Here is a 13,983-nt window from a genome sequence, read left to right as displayed (position 1 = left end):
ATATATCTTGGAAAGGGGAATCGAGCAGATTCCCGAAAGCTCTCTGTATAGATTTATTTTTAAATATATCTTGAAAAGGGGAATAATCGAAAGGATTCCCGGAAGCTCGGTATAGATTTATTTTCAAATATATCTTGAAAAGGGGAATCGAACAGATTCCCGGGAGCTCTCGGTATAGATTTATTTTCAAATACATCTTGAAAAGGGGAATCGAACAGATTCCCGAAAGTTCTGTGTAGATTTTTTTTTCAAATTTATCTTGAAAAGGTGAAGCGAACAGATTCTCGAATGCTATCTGTATGATTTATTTTAGAATATATCTTCAAAAAGGGGAATAATGAACAGATTCCCGAAAGCTCTCTGTTTAGATTTATTTTTAAATATATCTTGAAAAGGGGAATCGAACAGATTCCCGGAAGCTCTCTCTATGGATTTAGTTTTAGATATATTTGTACCCATACGTAACTGTGGATTTGTTTCTCCATTTCAAGACTCATGCTACTATGAGTATTTTTTAACTGTTTTTATATACGTGTGTGCGTGTGTGTTTGTGTGTGTGTGTGTATGTGTGTTTTAATGAAGAGTTCTTCGTATGGGAGAAGCGATTCGTTATATTGATTAGTCTTTACTTTCACGAAGGCAGATTGGAGATAGGTCACTTCTGGTGCTGTGGGAGAGGCTGCTATCCAGTGTTGTATATTTTGCTTGTATTCACGCAAGCATCTCGCTCTTATTTACCACTTGGAAATTATCAAAATTTCAGGGTGTCAGGTATTTATTTTTGGGGGGGGTGACTTGGTCCAGCAAGCAGGAATTTCCTCCTATTTACTTATAAACGGGACAGAGTCTTAACATTTATATTAGGATTTTTTAAAAATTATTCTCGTTTTGGTAGGTTAAACATATATATATATATATATATATATATATATATATATATATATATATATATATATATATATATATATATATATATATATATATATATATATATATATATCTGTGTGTATGTATATATATACATATATATAATATATATGTAGGCCTATGTATGTATGTATAACTGAATCACGAAAATATGGAACGTGATGAATATATAAGTAAAGACAAAATCCACGAAGAAAGAGAAACACTGGAGCGCTGCGAGGCCTTTCGACTGTCGTCCTTTACTTAGCAGACTGTAAAAGACGACAGTCGAAAGGCCTCACAGCACTCCTGTAGTTTCTCTTTCCTTCGTGATTTTGTCTTTATATATATATATATATATATATATATATATATATATATATATATATATATATATATATATATATGTATATATATATATATATGTATACACATATATATATATATATATATATATATATATATATATATATATATATGTATATACATATATATATATATATATATATATATATATATATATATATATATATATATATATATATATATATTAATTATGTGCCTTGCTTTAGGTTTCTGTAAATTGTAAATCGTTTCTTAAGAATCAGACGAAACGCAAAAGAGAATTTTTTTTTTCTACTTTTCTCATAACAGTGATTAGGAATTTGTGTCATAATGATATGATTCTCCGTAGGGAGCAGTGTCGTCAGTGCACCTCGAGCTGTGCACTGTAGGTATTAATGAAGGCTCTTTGCAACGTCCCTTCGGCCCTTAGCTACACCCGCTTTCATTCGTTTACTGTACCTCTGTTCATATTCTCTTTATTATAACTTTCTTTCCACCCTCTCCTATCAGTTGTTTCATAGTGCAACTGCCAGGTTTTCCTTCTGTTACACCTTTCAAATCTTTCTACTCTCAGTATCCGTTTCAGCGCTGAATGACCTCATAGGTTCCAGAGCTTGGCCTTTGGCCTAAATTCTGTCTTCCATTCCAATATTAATATACTTTAACAGTCTTGATATTAACATGCTTTAACAGTCTTTTTCATACGAGCGTACGTGAATCAACGCTTTAATTAAGATGTAAGGACAAGAGACGAAAAGTAAATAATAGGGAAAAACACTTTTATCTTCAATGTCACTCAAGTCGAAACGTACTGTCATAACAGCGACTCCTTGTTATCCGTATGGAAACTCTCCGATCTGTGAACCCTGACTGACTCCCTCTTGCCTTTTTCTTTTTTTCTTTTTTTTCCACCCAACAGATGGCTTTGTATGACATTTTATCGTCTTTCTGAATTGAATTTGGGGGTCCTGAAGAATTTCAGAGTTTGCTCTCTTCCGAATGACGGTCCGCATGACCGACTGGAGAGCGAAAACAGCAAACAAAAATAAAAATGATAGTTTGGCATAAAAGCTTCAAATTGCAGTTCGGGATTTTTCTTTCTGCGAATTGCATCACTGGATGTAGCGCCGTAACGTCGTTGGCTTGTTACGGGTTTGCACAAACTGGGCTGAATGATTAAAATGCAATAATTTTTTTTATTCGTTGTGAGTGTCTTTCTTAGCTCACATTCATGCGGGACGAGACAAAAACGGTTAATTGCTTGCTGTGCAAATTTCCATTGCAGTGATAGAAGATATGTGATGAGAATATAAAAAATACAATAAGCATCGGTAAATCGAAGTTACAAATCTGTTTATTATCATATATATATATATATATATATATATATATATATATATATATATATATATATATATATTATATATAAAAGCACTATTTATTGTGCTTTATATAAGTGAAATATATATATATATATATATATATATATATATATATATATATATATATATATATATATATATATATATATATATTATATAAAGCACTATTTATTGTACATTATATAAGTAAAATATATATATATATATATATATATATATATATATATATATATATATATATATATACGTATATATATATATATATATATATATATATATATATATATATAGATAGATAGATAGATAGATATATATATTTATTTATTATAATAAACAGATTTGTAACTTTCATTTGTATTTTCATCACATTTCTTTCACTGCAATGGAAATTTGCACAGCAAGCAATTAACCATTTTTATCTCGTCCCGCATGAAAGTGAGCTAAGAAAGATACAACGAATAAAAAACTTATTGCATTTTAATCATTCAGCCCAGTTTGTGCAAACCCGTAACAAGCCAACGACGTTACGGCGCTACATCCAGTGATGCAATTCGCAGAAAGAAAAATCCCGAACTGCAATTTGAAGCTTTTATGCCAAACTATCATTTTTATTTTTGTTTGCTGTTTTCGCTCTCCAGTCGGTCATGCAGACCGTCATTCGGAAGAGAGCAAACTCTGAAATTCTTCAGGACCCCCAAATTCAATTCAGAAAGACGAAAAAAAGTCATACAGAGCCATCTGTTGGGCGGAAAAAAAGAAAAAAAGAGGGAGTCACTCAGTCAGGGTTCACAGATCGGAGTTTCCATATACGGATAACAAGGAGTCGCTGTTATGACGGTACGTTTCGACTTGAGTGACATTGAAGGTAAAGGTGTTTTTCCCTAGAATTTACTTTTCGTCTCCTGTCCTTACATCTTAATTAAAGCGTTGATTCACTTACGCTCGTATGAAAAAGATTGTTAAAGCATGTTAATATCAAGACTGTTAAAGTATAGTAATATAGGAATGGAAGACAGAACTTAGGCCAAAGGTCAAGCGCGGGAACCCATGAGGTCATTCAGCATTGAAACGGATACTGAGAGTAGAAAGATTTGAAAGGTGTAACAGACGGAAAACCTCGCAGTTGCACTATGAAGCAATTGATAGGAGAGGGTGGAAAGAACGTTATAAGAAAGAGAATATGAACGGAGGTGCAATAAAGGAAAGGAACGGGTTTTAGCTAAGGATCGAAGGGACGTTGCAAAGTAAATGGAAGTTACATATTTGTCTGTTATAAAATATATATGTTTCTATGCATATGCATGTATGCCTATATGGCTGTAGGAAATGAGTTCAGACGATACCATGGATTGCCCTTTTGGCCCCCAAAGAAGTAAGTTGACACCATTTGTTTTCAAAACAAGATAGGCTGGTCAGTGAATGACGAAACTTTTGGGGAAAGCAGGAGTCACTGAATTCTGTCCGAGTCAGCACATTTCAATGGTCATCGAAAGTCTTTATTGCAATGTATTTGCCACTAAAATGACTTAAAATAAGACTAAATCCCATGTTTATATATATATATATATATATATATATATATATATATATATATATATATATATATATATATATATATATATATATATATATATACACACACACATTTCCATCGCCTTTTAAAGAAAAAATGTCACTTACATATTTTAGATATTCCTCTCTCTCTCTCTCTCTCTCTCTCTCTCTCTCTCTCTCTCTCTCTCTCTCTCTCTCTCTCTCTCTCTCTGATGTACGCTGTACAGTGGTAGGCTTCCCCAGCTCACATCCTACTAACCCCAAGTTCGATTTCCGGTCGAGGAAAAGAACTGTACGGGTGAGTTTCCTTAAAACCCAGTAGGTCTTTTGTTGATTTTTGGGGAGGTAAGATGGGGTAGAAAAGAAAAGAAAAGAAAAAAAAAAAAAAAAAATATATATATATATATATATATATATATATATATATATATATATATATATATATATATATATATATATATATACATGTATGTATGTATGTATGTATATATATCTATATAAGATCAGTTATTAGAAAAGAAAAAATAATTTACCAAATTGATAAATAACTAGATAAAAATGTAAGTAAAACACTAGGAAAATTATAAACTTACGAGTATTTCAAGCAATACCAGCCAGAGGGGATCTTCCACACATTCTATCAAAGCCTGCCATACATGAATGGATTGTGTCATTAGATTCTTCCTCTTACCTCTGAGTATTTATTAAGCCTAGGCTTCATATTTCCTTCGACTCTTGAAAACAATTGTTGTATATCATCTTCTGGGTTTTGCCCTCAGGTTTTGGGAAATCCATTTCCCCATAACGTCATAACGCACGTGAATTATGCATGCATGGTGTAATTAACACTACTTTTTAAAATTTTTGGGACAAACTACACTCAAGGATTCATTGCAGTATCACTTGTAAATCATTTACGTGCGTTGACATCTTCACGAAGCATCCCGTAATTCACGCGAGTTCGGGTCCTGTGATCCCTAACATCGTCAGTCCACTTGTTAGCGTCGAAATTAGGAATTCAGCTTCGCTCTCTTTTTCATACGTTTTGCGTCATGCTCTGCCATTTTGGGGATTCCACTTTCTCGCTGGGAACTGAGTTGGAGAATTGAGTTCCCGGGACTAAAGTGTGACGTACGTTTGAGTTCCGCAAATGCGAGGTATTAAACTTTTCCGGTTCCGCGTACTGTCACCTCGCGCCAGGTTCGTTGTCTGTGCTGTGTGGACAAGAACGAGATGTTTTTTTTTTCTTTATTTATTTTAGGTTCTTGAGGGTAAAGCAAGACACCTTTAAGGATTTACAGTCCTTAAGAGAACCAAGAAGCTATGACTTTGAACATGACGCAATGGATTTACGCATTCACACAAAAGAACTCTCTCTCTCTCTCTCTCTCTCTCTCTCTCTCTCTCTCTCTCTCTCTCTCTCTCTCTCTCTCTCTCTGGATGCGGGATAAGCATGTACTGTAAGCAGCAAATTGATGCACTGGATGTAAGTACAGCTGTATCAGACGTACTCAGATTGCCAACACCGTTCAGTAACGGTTCAGACGAATTTTTTATTTTCGGAGACATTGATTAGAATCCATGTTTTGTAAGTCAGAAATTAGCCCCAGAATAATATATGCTACGAGTGTAAGGAGGGAGAGAGAGAGAGAGAGAGAGCGGGGGGCGCGATTTTCTTTATGACTGTTAATGACACTGAGGCAAAGAACAAACTTGGTTCAATGCATTATACTCTTCCTTCAGTTTCGAAAGGTTTTGATTAAAAAACGTTTGGTTTTCTTCGTGGTCTTAAACATTCTGCCGCCAAAGTAAGCCTTGCAGCTGAAGCAGAGTTTTATTGAAATTAATGCGCAGGTGACTTTTGAAGTTGGGCCCGAAAAAAATTTAAAAAAAAGTTGTGATGCCCGATTGCTTTATGGGGTTTTGATAAAATCGAAATATTAGGGACTGGAAATTTCTCTCTCTCTCTCTCTCTCTCTCTCTCTCTCTCTCTCTCTCTCTCTCTCTCTCTCTCTCTAGTTTCCCTATGACGTAATTCACTCAGTGTTATCCTGGGAAATGATAATTATTACCATCGGTTAAACACTCACAGACCATCATTTATTGAGAAGGAACAGGTGTCCCAACCGTGAGGTTTAGGCTCGGCATGTTTTACATAATTTCGATTAACACTTGTCTTCCCATTTGTCGAATGTAATATGAATTCTTGAATGAATTTTTTTGAACACTCACATTTCTCCTTCCGAAGTCTAGATTTTACTTGATGCTAGGAAGACTGCTATTTAACTCCTTTGTAATAGCTCGCAATATACTGGAAAAAGACATTGCGAATATTGGTAATGGTGTCATTAACGAAAAGAGGCTTATAGCGAATTACGTGAAAGCATGAGGCAATCAGAGGGAATTCAATATGCCCGGCAAAAGAAGACAAGGAAATGATTGGTTTATGTACGAAAAATTGATTTCATTATTCTCTGGGCTAGGAGTAATGAAATAAATTTTTTAATATTATCAACTTATAATATGTAAAGATTGATTTCATTTTTCTCTGGGCTAGGCGTAATGAAATCTGTTTTTTAAATATCAGCTTATATATTTAAAGAAAATTTCATTTTTATCTGGGCTAGGAGTAATAAAATTATTTTTCAAATACTATCATCTTATGATATTTAAAGAATGATATAATTTTTCTCTGGGCTAGGAGTAATGAAATAAGTTTTTTAATGTTATCAACTTATAATATGTGTAGATTGATTTCATTTTTCTCTGGGCTAGGAGTAATGAAATCTGTTTTTTTATATATCAGCTTATATATTTAAAGAAAATTTAATTTTTATCTGGGCTAGGAGTAATGAAATTATTTTTCAAATATTATCATCTTATGATATTTAAAGAATGATATAATTTTTCTCTGGGCTAGGAGTAATGAAATAAGGTTTTGAATAATGTCAACTTGAGAAATGTAAAAATTTATTTAATTTTTCTAAAGGCTTGGCGTAAAGAAATCAGTTTTCAAACTTATATGTAAAGATTGATTTTTTTTCTCAGGGCTAGGAGTAATGAAATCTGTTGTTAAATAATATAAGCTTCAAATATTTGAACAATGATTTCATTTTTCTCTTGGCTAAAAGTTATGAAATAAATTTTTAAATAATATCAATTTAAAATAAGTAAAGACTGATTTCATTTATTCTCTGGGATATTTAAGAATGATGTCATTTTTTCTCTGGGATAGGAGTAATGAAATCAGATTTTTTTAATAATATCAACTTATAATAGTAAAGGATGATTTCATTTTTCTCTGTGCTTGGAGTAAAATAAGTTTTTGAATATTATCAGCTTATGATATGTAAAGGTTAATTTCATTTTTTCTCTGGGCTTGGAGTAATGAAATCAATTTTTTAATATTATGGACTTATATATATAATATGTAAAGACTGATTTCATTTTTCTCTGGGCTAGGAGTAATGAAATCTGTTTTTATATAAAATGAACTTAAAATATTTAAAGAATGGTTTCATTTTTCTCTCGCCCTACAATAAAGTACCATTATCGTTTATTATTCCTTAAATTTAAATCAGTCTTCAAACTGTTTTCATTTTAGAAATATGCCATGGAAAAATTAAATAAGTTTTTAAGCATTATATGTGGATTATATCTAAAAATTTATTTCATCTTTATCTCGGAAAAATCAAGTTGGTAGTCGGAGTATCGCCGAGGCATGCCATTCAGCCCTAAGAAGTGTTGCGGGAAGAGTGTGAGATTTACTCCAATGAATATCGTTGTGAAGTGAATTTTTAATCACTTAGGGTGAAGTGACAGCCCGGTAAATAGGGGGAATCGATGATATCTAAAAATTAATTTCATCTTTATCTCGGAAAAATCAAATTATATTTAAAAATCGATTTCATTTTTTCTAGGTCAGGAATAATAAAAGCTTAAGATACGTTATATCTAGCTTACAGAAAGATGAAATCATTTTTTTCATAAATTACAATCTGATAATATTTTAGAAATTAATTTCATTTTTCTCTAGCCTAGAAACGATGTATATTAACTTCAACTTTGTCATATATTCGTATGAAACGGGAAACCCCATTTACACTGGAAATGTTGCCTTTTGAGCCTTGCCATGCAAATTGACCCGCTCCCAAAAACAGCAATGGCATTCACAAAACGGTGGTATTTTTTACGAAAACCATTAGTTTTTTTGCTGGGGGAGTGGGATTAAGCGTTGCAAATTCCATGAGTTGTAGTTTTATCCGGTTTAAATAAAAAAAAAACACGGTGTAAATTGAGTTAGTGGCTCGTCGGGTTGTCTGCGATATTACCTCCAAGTTTAATACTCTTTGCTTTTGATGTTTTTAGAATTTCTTGGTCGTTCAGATTGGTTGGGTAGAGAATCTTTAAGGGCGTATATGTATGAATTTATGTATGTATGTATGGATTTATGTATGTGTATGTATGTATATATATAGCCTATATATATATTATAATTTGCATACATATACATAAATTCATACATACATACATATATATGTATATATATATACATACATATATATATACATATATATATATATATATATATATATATATATATATACATATATATATACATATATATATATATATATATATATATATATATATATATATATATATATATATATATATATATATATATATATATATATACATAGCAAGATAGATATAGAGAGAGATATTAATTTTTATTAAATGAAAAGGTTTAACCTCTCTCTGTGATGGTTGCAGAGAACAACTTGTGTTCTTTATTACCCTAGGTTGCAGTGGTAAAAAATTGTGGTTTCCTCCAGGAGAATATTTTTACTTCTAGTAAATATTTCCATTTCTTTTTTAAGTCTTCGTAACGAGGACTTCATTTTTTTTTGCCGTACTCTGTTCTAGAGAATATTTCTTTTACTCTTTTATTTAAGTTCATGTAACTTCATCCCAAATTTCCGGATGATTTTTTTTTTTCGAATTTCATCCCGAATGCTTAAAAATATGCGTCATTATCAAACGGGCTACATAATAAAACTTGTTTTCACTTCAAAACAGAACTGCAAGTGAACTTTCATCCAGACTTTATAGATCTGAGATCGAAATTATAACTTGTTATTTCTTAAAGACTGCGGCAGCTCAAAATGTGAGTGTTATTGTGGCCACAGATGATAAACGGAAAAAGTAACAGGTAGGACAACTGCCATCCGAAGGGGAAAGTATTCTACAGGGGTTCTAATTGCGTACTGCGCATGAGCGTATCTAATTGCGCCGTTTAATGCTGACCTGTTGTGTATTATGGAGACTACTGGTTTTGACTTTGAAGTCAACTTAAGTAATGGGTGAATAATGCCATTTATAGGCACCAAGGACACCCTATCGGGTATATACTCTCCCTAAAGGCTTGTATTATATATATATATATATATATATATATATATATATATATATATATATATATATATATATATATACTGTATATATATATATATATATATATATATATATATATATATATATATATATATATATATATATATAGTATGTATAAATGTATATATATATGCGTGTGTGTGTGTGTGTGTATACACTATCTTTCCACAGTTGGCTACTTCAACACTCCATCTCAGCTTTTGCAGTTATAGATTTCTAAAATGAGTTTTTGTTGATGGCTAATGATTATTTTTCATTTGAAATGAATAGATAAGTCGTGTTAACGCGCCATGTGGAGCGTTGATATCCTGAATACTAACTGATGTTTTTCTCTCTTTTCTTTGCAGGTATGTAACAGCTGGTGTTTCTCACTAAATCTGTTCGTTGGTAACAAGTAAGTTCTCGACCTTTATCAGTAACACAGACTCTCGTAAATCTTTTTTTTTATTTTTTTTAACATTTGGCGCACATATACATACTTGCAAGTATGTAACAGCTGGTGTTTCACACTGAATCTGCTCTTTGTTAAGAAGTAAGTTCCCAACCTTTATCAAAAACACAGACACTCGTAAGTCTTTTTTTTTTTTTTTTTTTTTTTAATTTTTGTTCGCATTTGGTACACATACACACACACGGATACATACGAACATAAATTTCCTCGGAAGGGGCCTGACAAAGGGTGAAATTATGACAAATATTGTACTGTATTTCATTTCTGCCTTCGTTGTTTTCTTTTATTGTTCATCGACGCATTAAATCTTCTTGATTGACAGGAACATAACGAAATACGAACGTTGAAAGTTAATGGTGTCAAACTTCCATTTCAGTGTTTCCCTGAAGGCCGTGATGGAGAACGCATTCTGAGTTAAAAGTGGGAGAGACAGAAAGCAGTTTTTGGGATATCGTTGATTTTACGCTTGGCTTCTCGGCTTATTCTCCAAGGACCGGTTCGTTATTTCCCCTCTGTAAACTTGAAAGAAATTACGATATCCTCAGTATTCAGAACCCGGTGTGAAATGCGTCTCCATTAACGTAACTATTCTTTGGTGTTTAACTCCTGGGAAAAAGAGAAAAAAAAAGTATATTCTTTCCGAAGTATTCATATTTAATATTCAACGCATTTTTAATCTTTTATTTTAGCCAGAAGTAATATAATGTGTAAAAACTTTATTTTTTCTATGTTTACTATCTTTCGTCATTGTGATAAATTTATTGCATCGGAGACAAGTTCTTAGAAGTTGATTTTATTCCTCTTTTATTCCTTTCCTCTGTACATTACATAAACTGGGCTTCAAATTGTCTGTTCATGTAAGGAAACTGATTACCACAACATTTTCAGTTCACTCTTTCTTGATGTTCTAGTAATTAAATATTTTGTCGTGTGCTTATCTTTTACAAGGAACAAAGGCTCTCTTACCCCTTCTCCTTTATTGCGAATTTATCTCGTGGTGCTTCTCCTTTACCGATAACGCAAATTTATCTGGTACTCCTCCTTTATTATGAATTCTTCTCTTGCCCTTTCTCCTTTATCGCTAAATTATATCGTACTCCTCCTTTATCGCGAATTCACCTTGTATTCTTCCTTTATTGTGAATTTATCTAGCACTCCTTTATCGCTGATTGATCTCGTGCTCCTCCTTTATTGTAAATCTATTTCGTGTTCCTTCTTATATATCGCGAACTGATCTCGCGTGCTCCTTCTCCTTTATCGCGAATTTATCGCGTGCTCCTTCTTCTTTATCGCGAATTTAGCTCATGATTGTTCTCCTTTATTGCGGATTTATCATACAGTCCTCCACTTTTATCATGAATTTATCTCGGGTTCTTACTCATACATCGCAAATATATCTCGTGCTCATTCTCCTGTATCGCGAATTTATCTTGCACTTGTCCTTCTTTATCGCGAATTTATCTCGTGCTCATTCTCCTCTATCGCAAAATTGTCTCATAATCCTTCTCTTTTACCGGGAATTTATTTCCAGTTCTTTCTCATCTATCGCAAATTTATCATTTACTCCTCCTCCTCCTTTATCGCGAATTCATCTAATGTCATTCTTATATATCGCGAATTTATCTCGTGTTTCTTCTTATATATCTCGATTTCCTCTCCTACTCCTTCTCGCTTATCTCGAATTTATTTCGGGTTCCTTCTCATATATCGCGAATTTATCTCATGATCGTTCTCCTTTATCGCAAATTTATCTCTTGCTCCTTCTCCTCTGTCACGAATTTATTTAGCTTTCCTTTTCCTTTATCGCGAATTTATCTCTTGCTCCTTCTCCCAAGATCAAAGGAAAAGCCCTTTAGATCTTGAATTCGCTCTTATTTTGTTCACTGCGAGGTTAAGAAAATCCGAAAAAAATAATCTACCTTGTTTATCAGATGCCGGGAATCTACTGGATAATTCCCGGCAATTTTTACGCTTCAGAATTTCTGGCAAAACTTTCCAATTTCCGGAATTGCTAAAGGGTTCAGATTTTGGTTGGTTTTTAAATCCTGGCATTTACAAGAAACGTTTTTTTTTAATTTTATTTATTTTTTTAAGGGATGCACGAGCTTTTGGAATGTTAAAGATTCTGGTTCCGAGTTGATTTTGTACATACGTGCATACATTTTTTTTCTTAAGATGAAATGAAAAGAGGAATGAAAACGGTGATTCCTGGGACCCCAAATGAATTTGAATGTACACACATACACATATACATTCATACATGCACACATGCGCATACACACACACGCATACACACACACATTATGTATGTATATATATATATATATATATATATATATATATATATATATATATATATATATATATATATATATATATATATATATATATATATATATATATATATATATATATATATATATATATATATATATATATATATATGTGTGTGTGTGTGTGTACAGTATATAGTAGTATATATATATATATATATATATATATATATATATATATATATATATATATATATATATATATATATATGTATATATATTTATTTATACATACATACTTACATACATAGGCATGCATATATACACACCGTGCATAGTAACACCACCTCATTAAATAAGAATCCCTGACAAAAAAAAAAAAAAAAAGGTTTGGAAACGTCGGTGCAATTACACGAGATTCGGCCTTGTCACGTATTCATGATTTCCTGATGAAGGGGGATTCCGGGCCCCAGGGTTTCATGCAGCATTTGGGCGTCCCCATTTCATTTGGATTGTTTGTCGAAGTATTTACCACAATAGAGGGGGCTGAATTTTTCATTATTTCTGTTTTTGTTGTTTTCATTAGAATCTATTATAAATTATGTAACGCTGTTTTCGTTGGGTGACATTCCTTCTCTTCATCGTTCTAATGGATAATTAAAGTTTTGTAGTTGTATATAGTTCGCTATAATTTATATTAAGAAAAATTGTGGTGCTGATGTTTATGCCGTCTGTAAAAAAGCAAAAAATAATAAAAAAAGGAGTAATTGTTTCAGAGATGAGTTTCATTCCTCTGAACATCGTGAGTTAGGATTTATTAGTTTTAAAGATGGGTGAATTAGGCTTTTAACCCTGATAACATATCTGTTTAGGCTTCATAAGATTTATATTGAATTTTAGAATATATATGTATATATACTCGTATATATGTATATATATATATATATATTTATATATACATATATAATGTATATATGTTTGTGTGCACAGTATATAATATATATATATATATATATATATATATATATATATATATATATATATATATATATATATATATATATATATATATATATATATATATATATATATTATATTATATATATATATATATATATATATATATAAATATATATATATATATATATATATATATATATATATATATATATATATATATATAACACTAAATGTGAAACAAAGTTAAGTGTCCATGTAAACATTGCTCATGCGTTTCGCACTATTTTTATTGTCCATTTATTTACATTCCACGTAAAATAATTTCGTACAGAAGCCTTGGAAATACACGTTGGAGCCTTCCAACTTAATGAACAGATCGGCAAACATCGTTATACGTGCATATATCAGTTTAGATTCCAGCGACACGTGAAAAGAAATGAATAGGAGAGACCGGCTGATGGGAAGGACATGTGTATTGATTCACACTTGAATAAAGCTGCGCTGACTCGCGCAGGTGGCGGTGGACTTGACAGGTGTGTGTGTGTGTTTGTGTGTGTGTGTGTCTGTGGCGCGCATGTGTTCCAGTGTTTGTATACGTTCCACGAATCTTCCTTTTTTTTACAGGTCGCATTTGTATTTACTCTCCGGAACATTT

The 13,983-nt window shown here is 31.9% G+C and overlaps 1 protein-coding gene across 3 annotated transcripts in view; it reads left to right on the top strand.

Moving 5' to 3' along the window:
* Positions 1–13,983, top strand: part of LOC136839505 (uncharacterized) — a 550,025-nt gene that overhangs the window by 373,078 nt on the left and 162,964 nt on the right. The window contains exon 2 of one of the 3 annotated variants that reach the window (XM_067105670.1): positions 9,992–11,756. The exons of the other annotated variants lie outside the window; for them this stretch is intronic. Within the exon in view, the coding sequence (XP_066961771.1) occupies positions 9,992–10,019 (28 nt within the window). The 3' untranslated portion in view covers positions 10,020–11,756. Of the gene's footprint in view, positions 1–9,991; positions 11,757–13,983 lie in introns of those variants that run through there. 3 annotated transcript variants of the gene reach the window in all.

This window comes from Macrobrachium rosenbergii, chromosome 6 (genome assembly GCF_040412425.1).
Source record: "Macrobrachium rosenbergii isolate ZJJX-2024 chromosome 6, ASM4041242v1, whole genome shotgun sequence".
NCBI classification, from domain to species: Eukaryota; Metazoa; Arthropoda; class Malacostraca; order Decapoda; family Palaemonidae; genus Macrobrachium; species Macrobrachium rosenbergii.
This window is presented reverse-complemented; position numbering and strand designations above follow the sequence as displayed.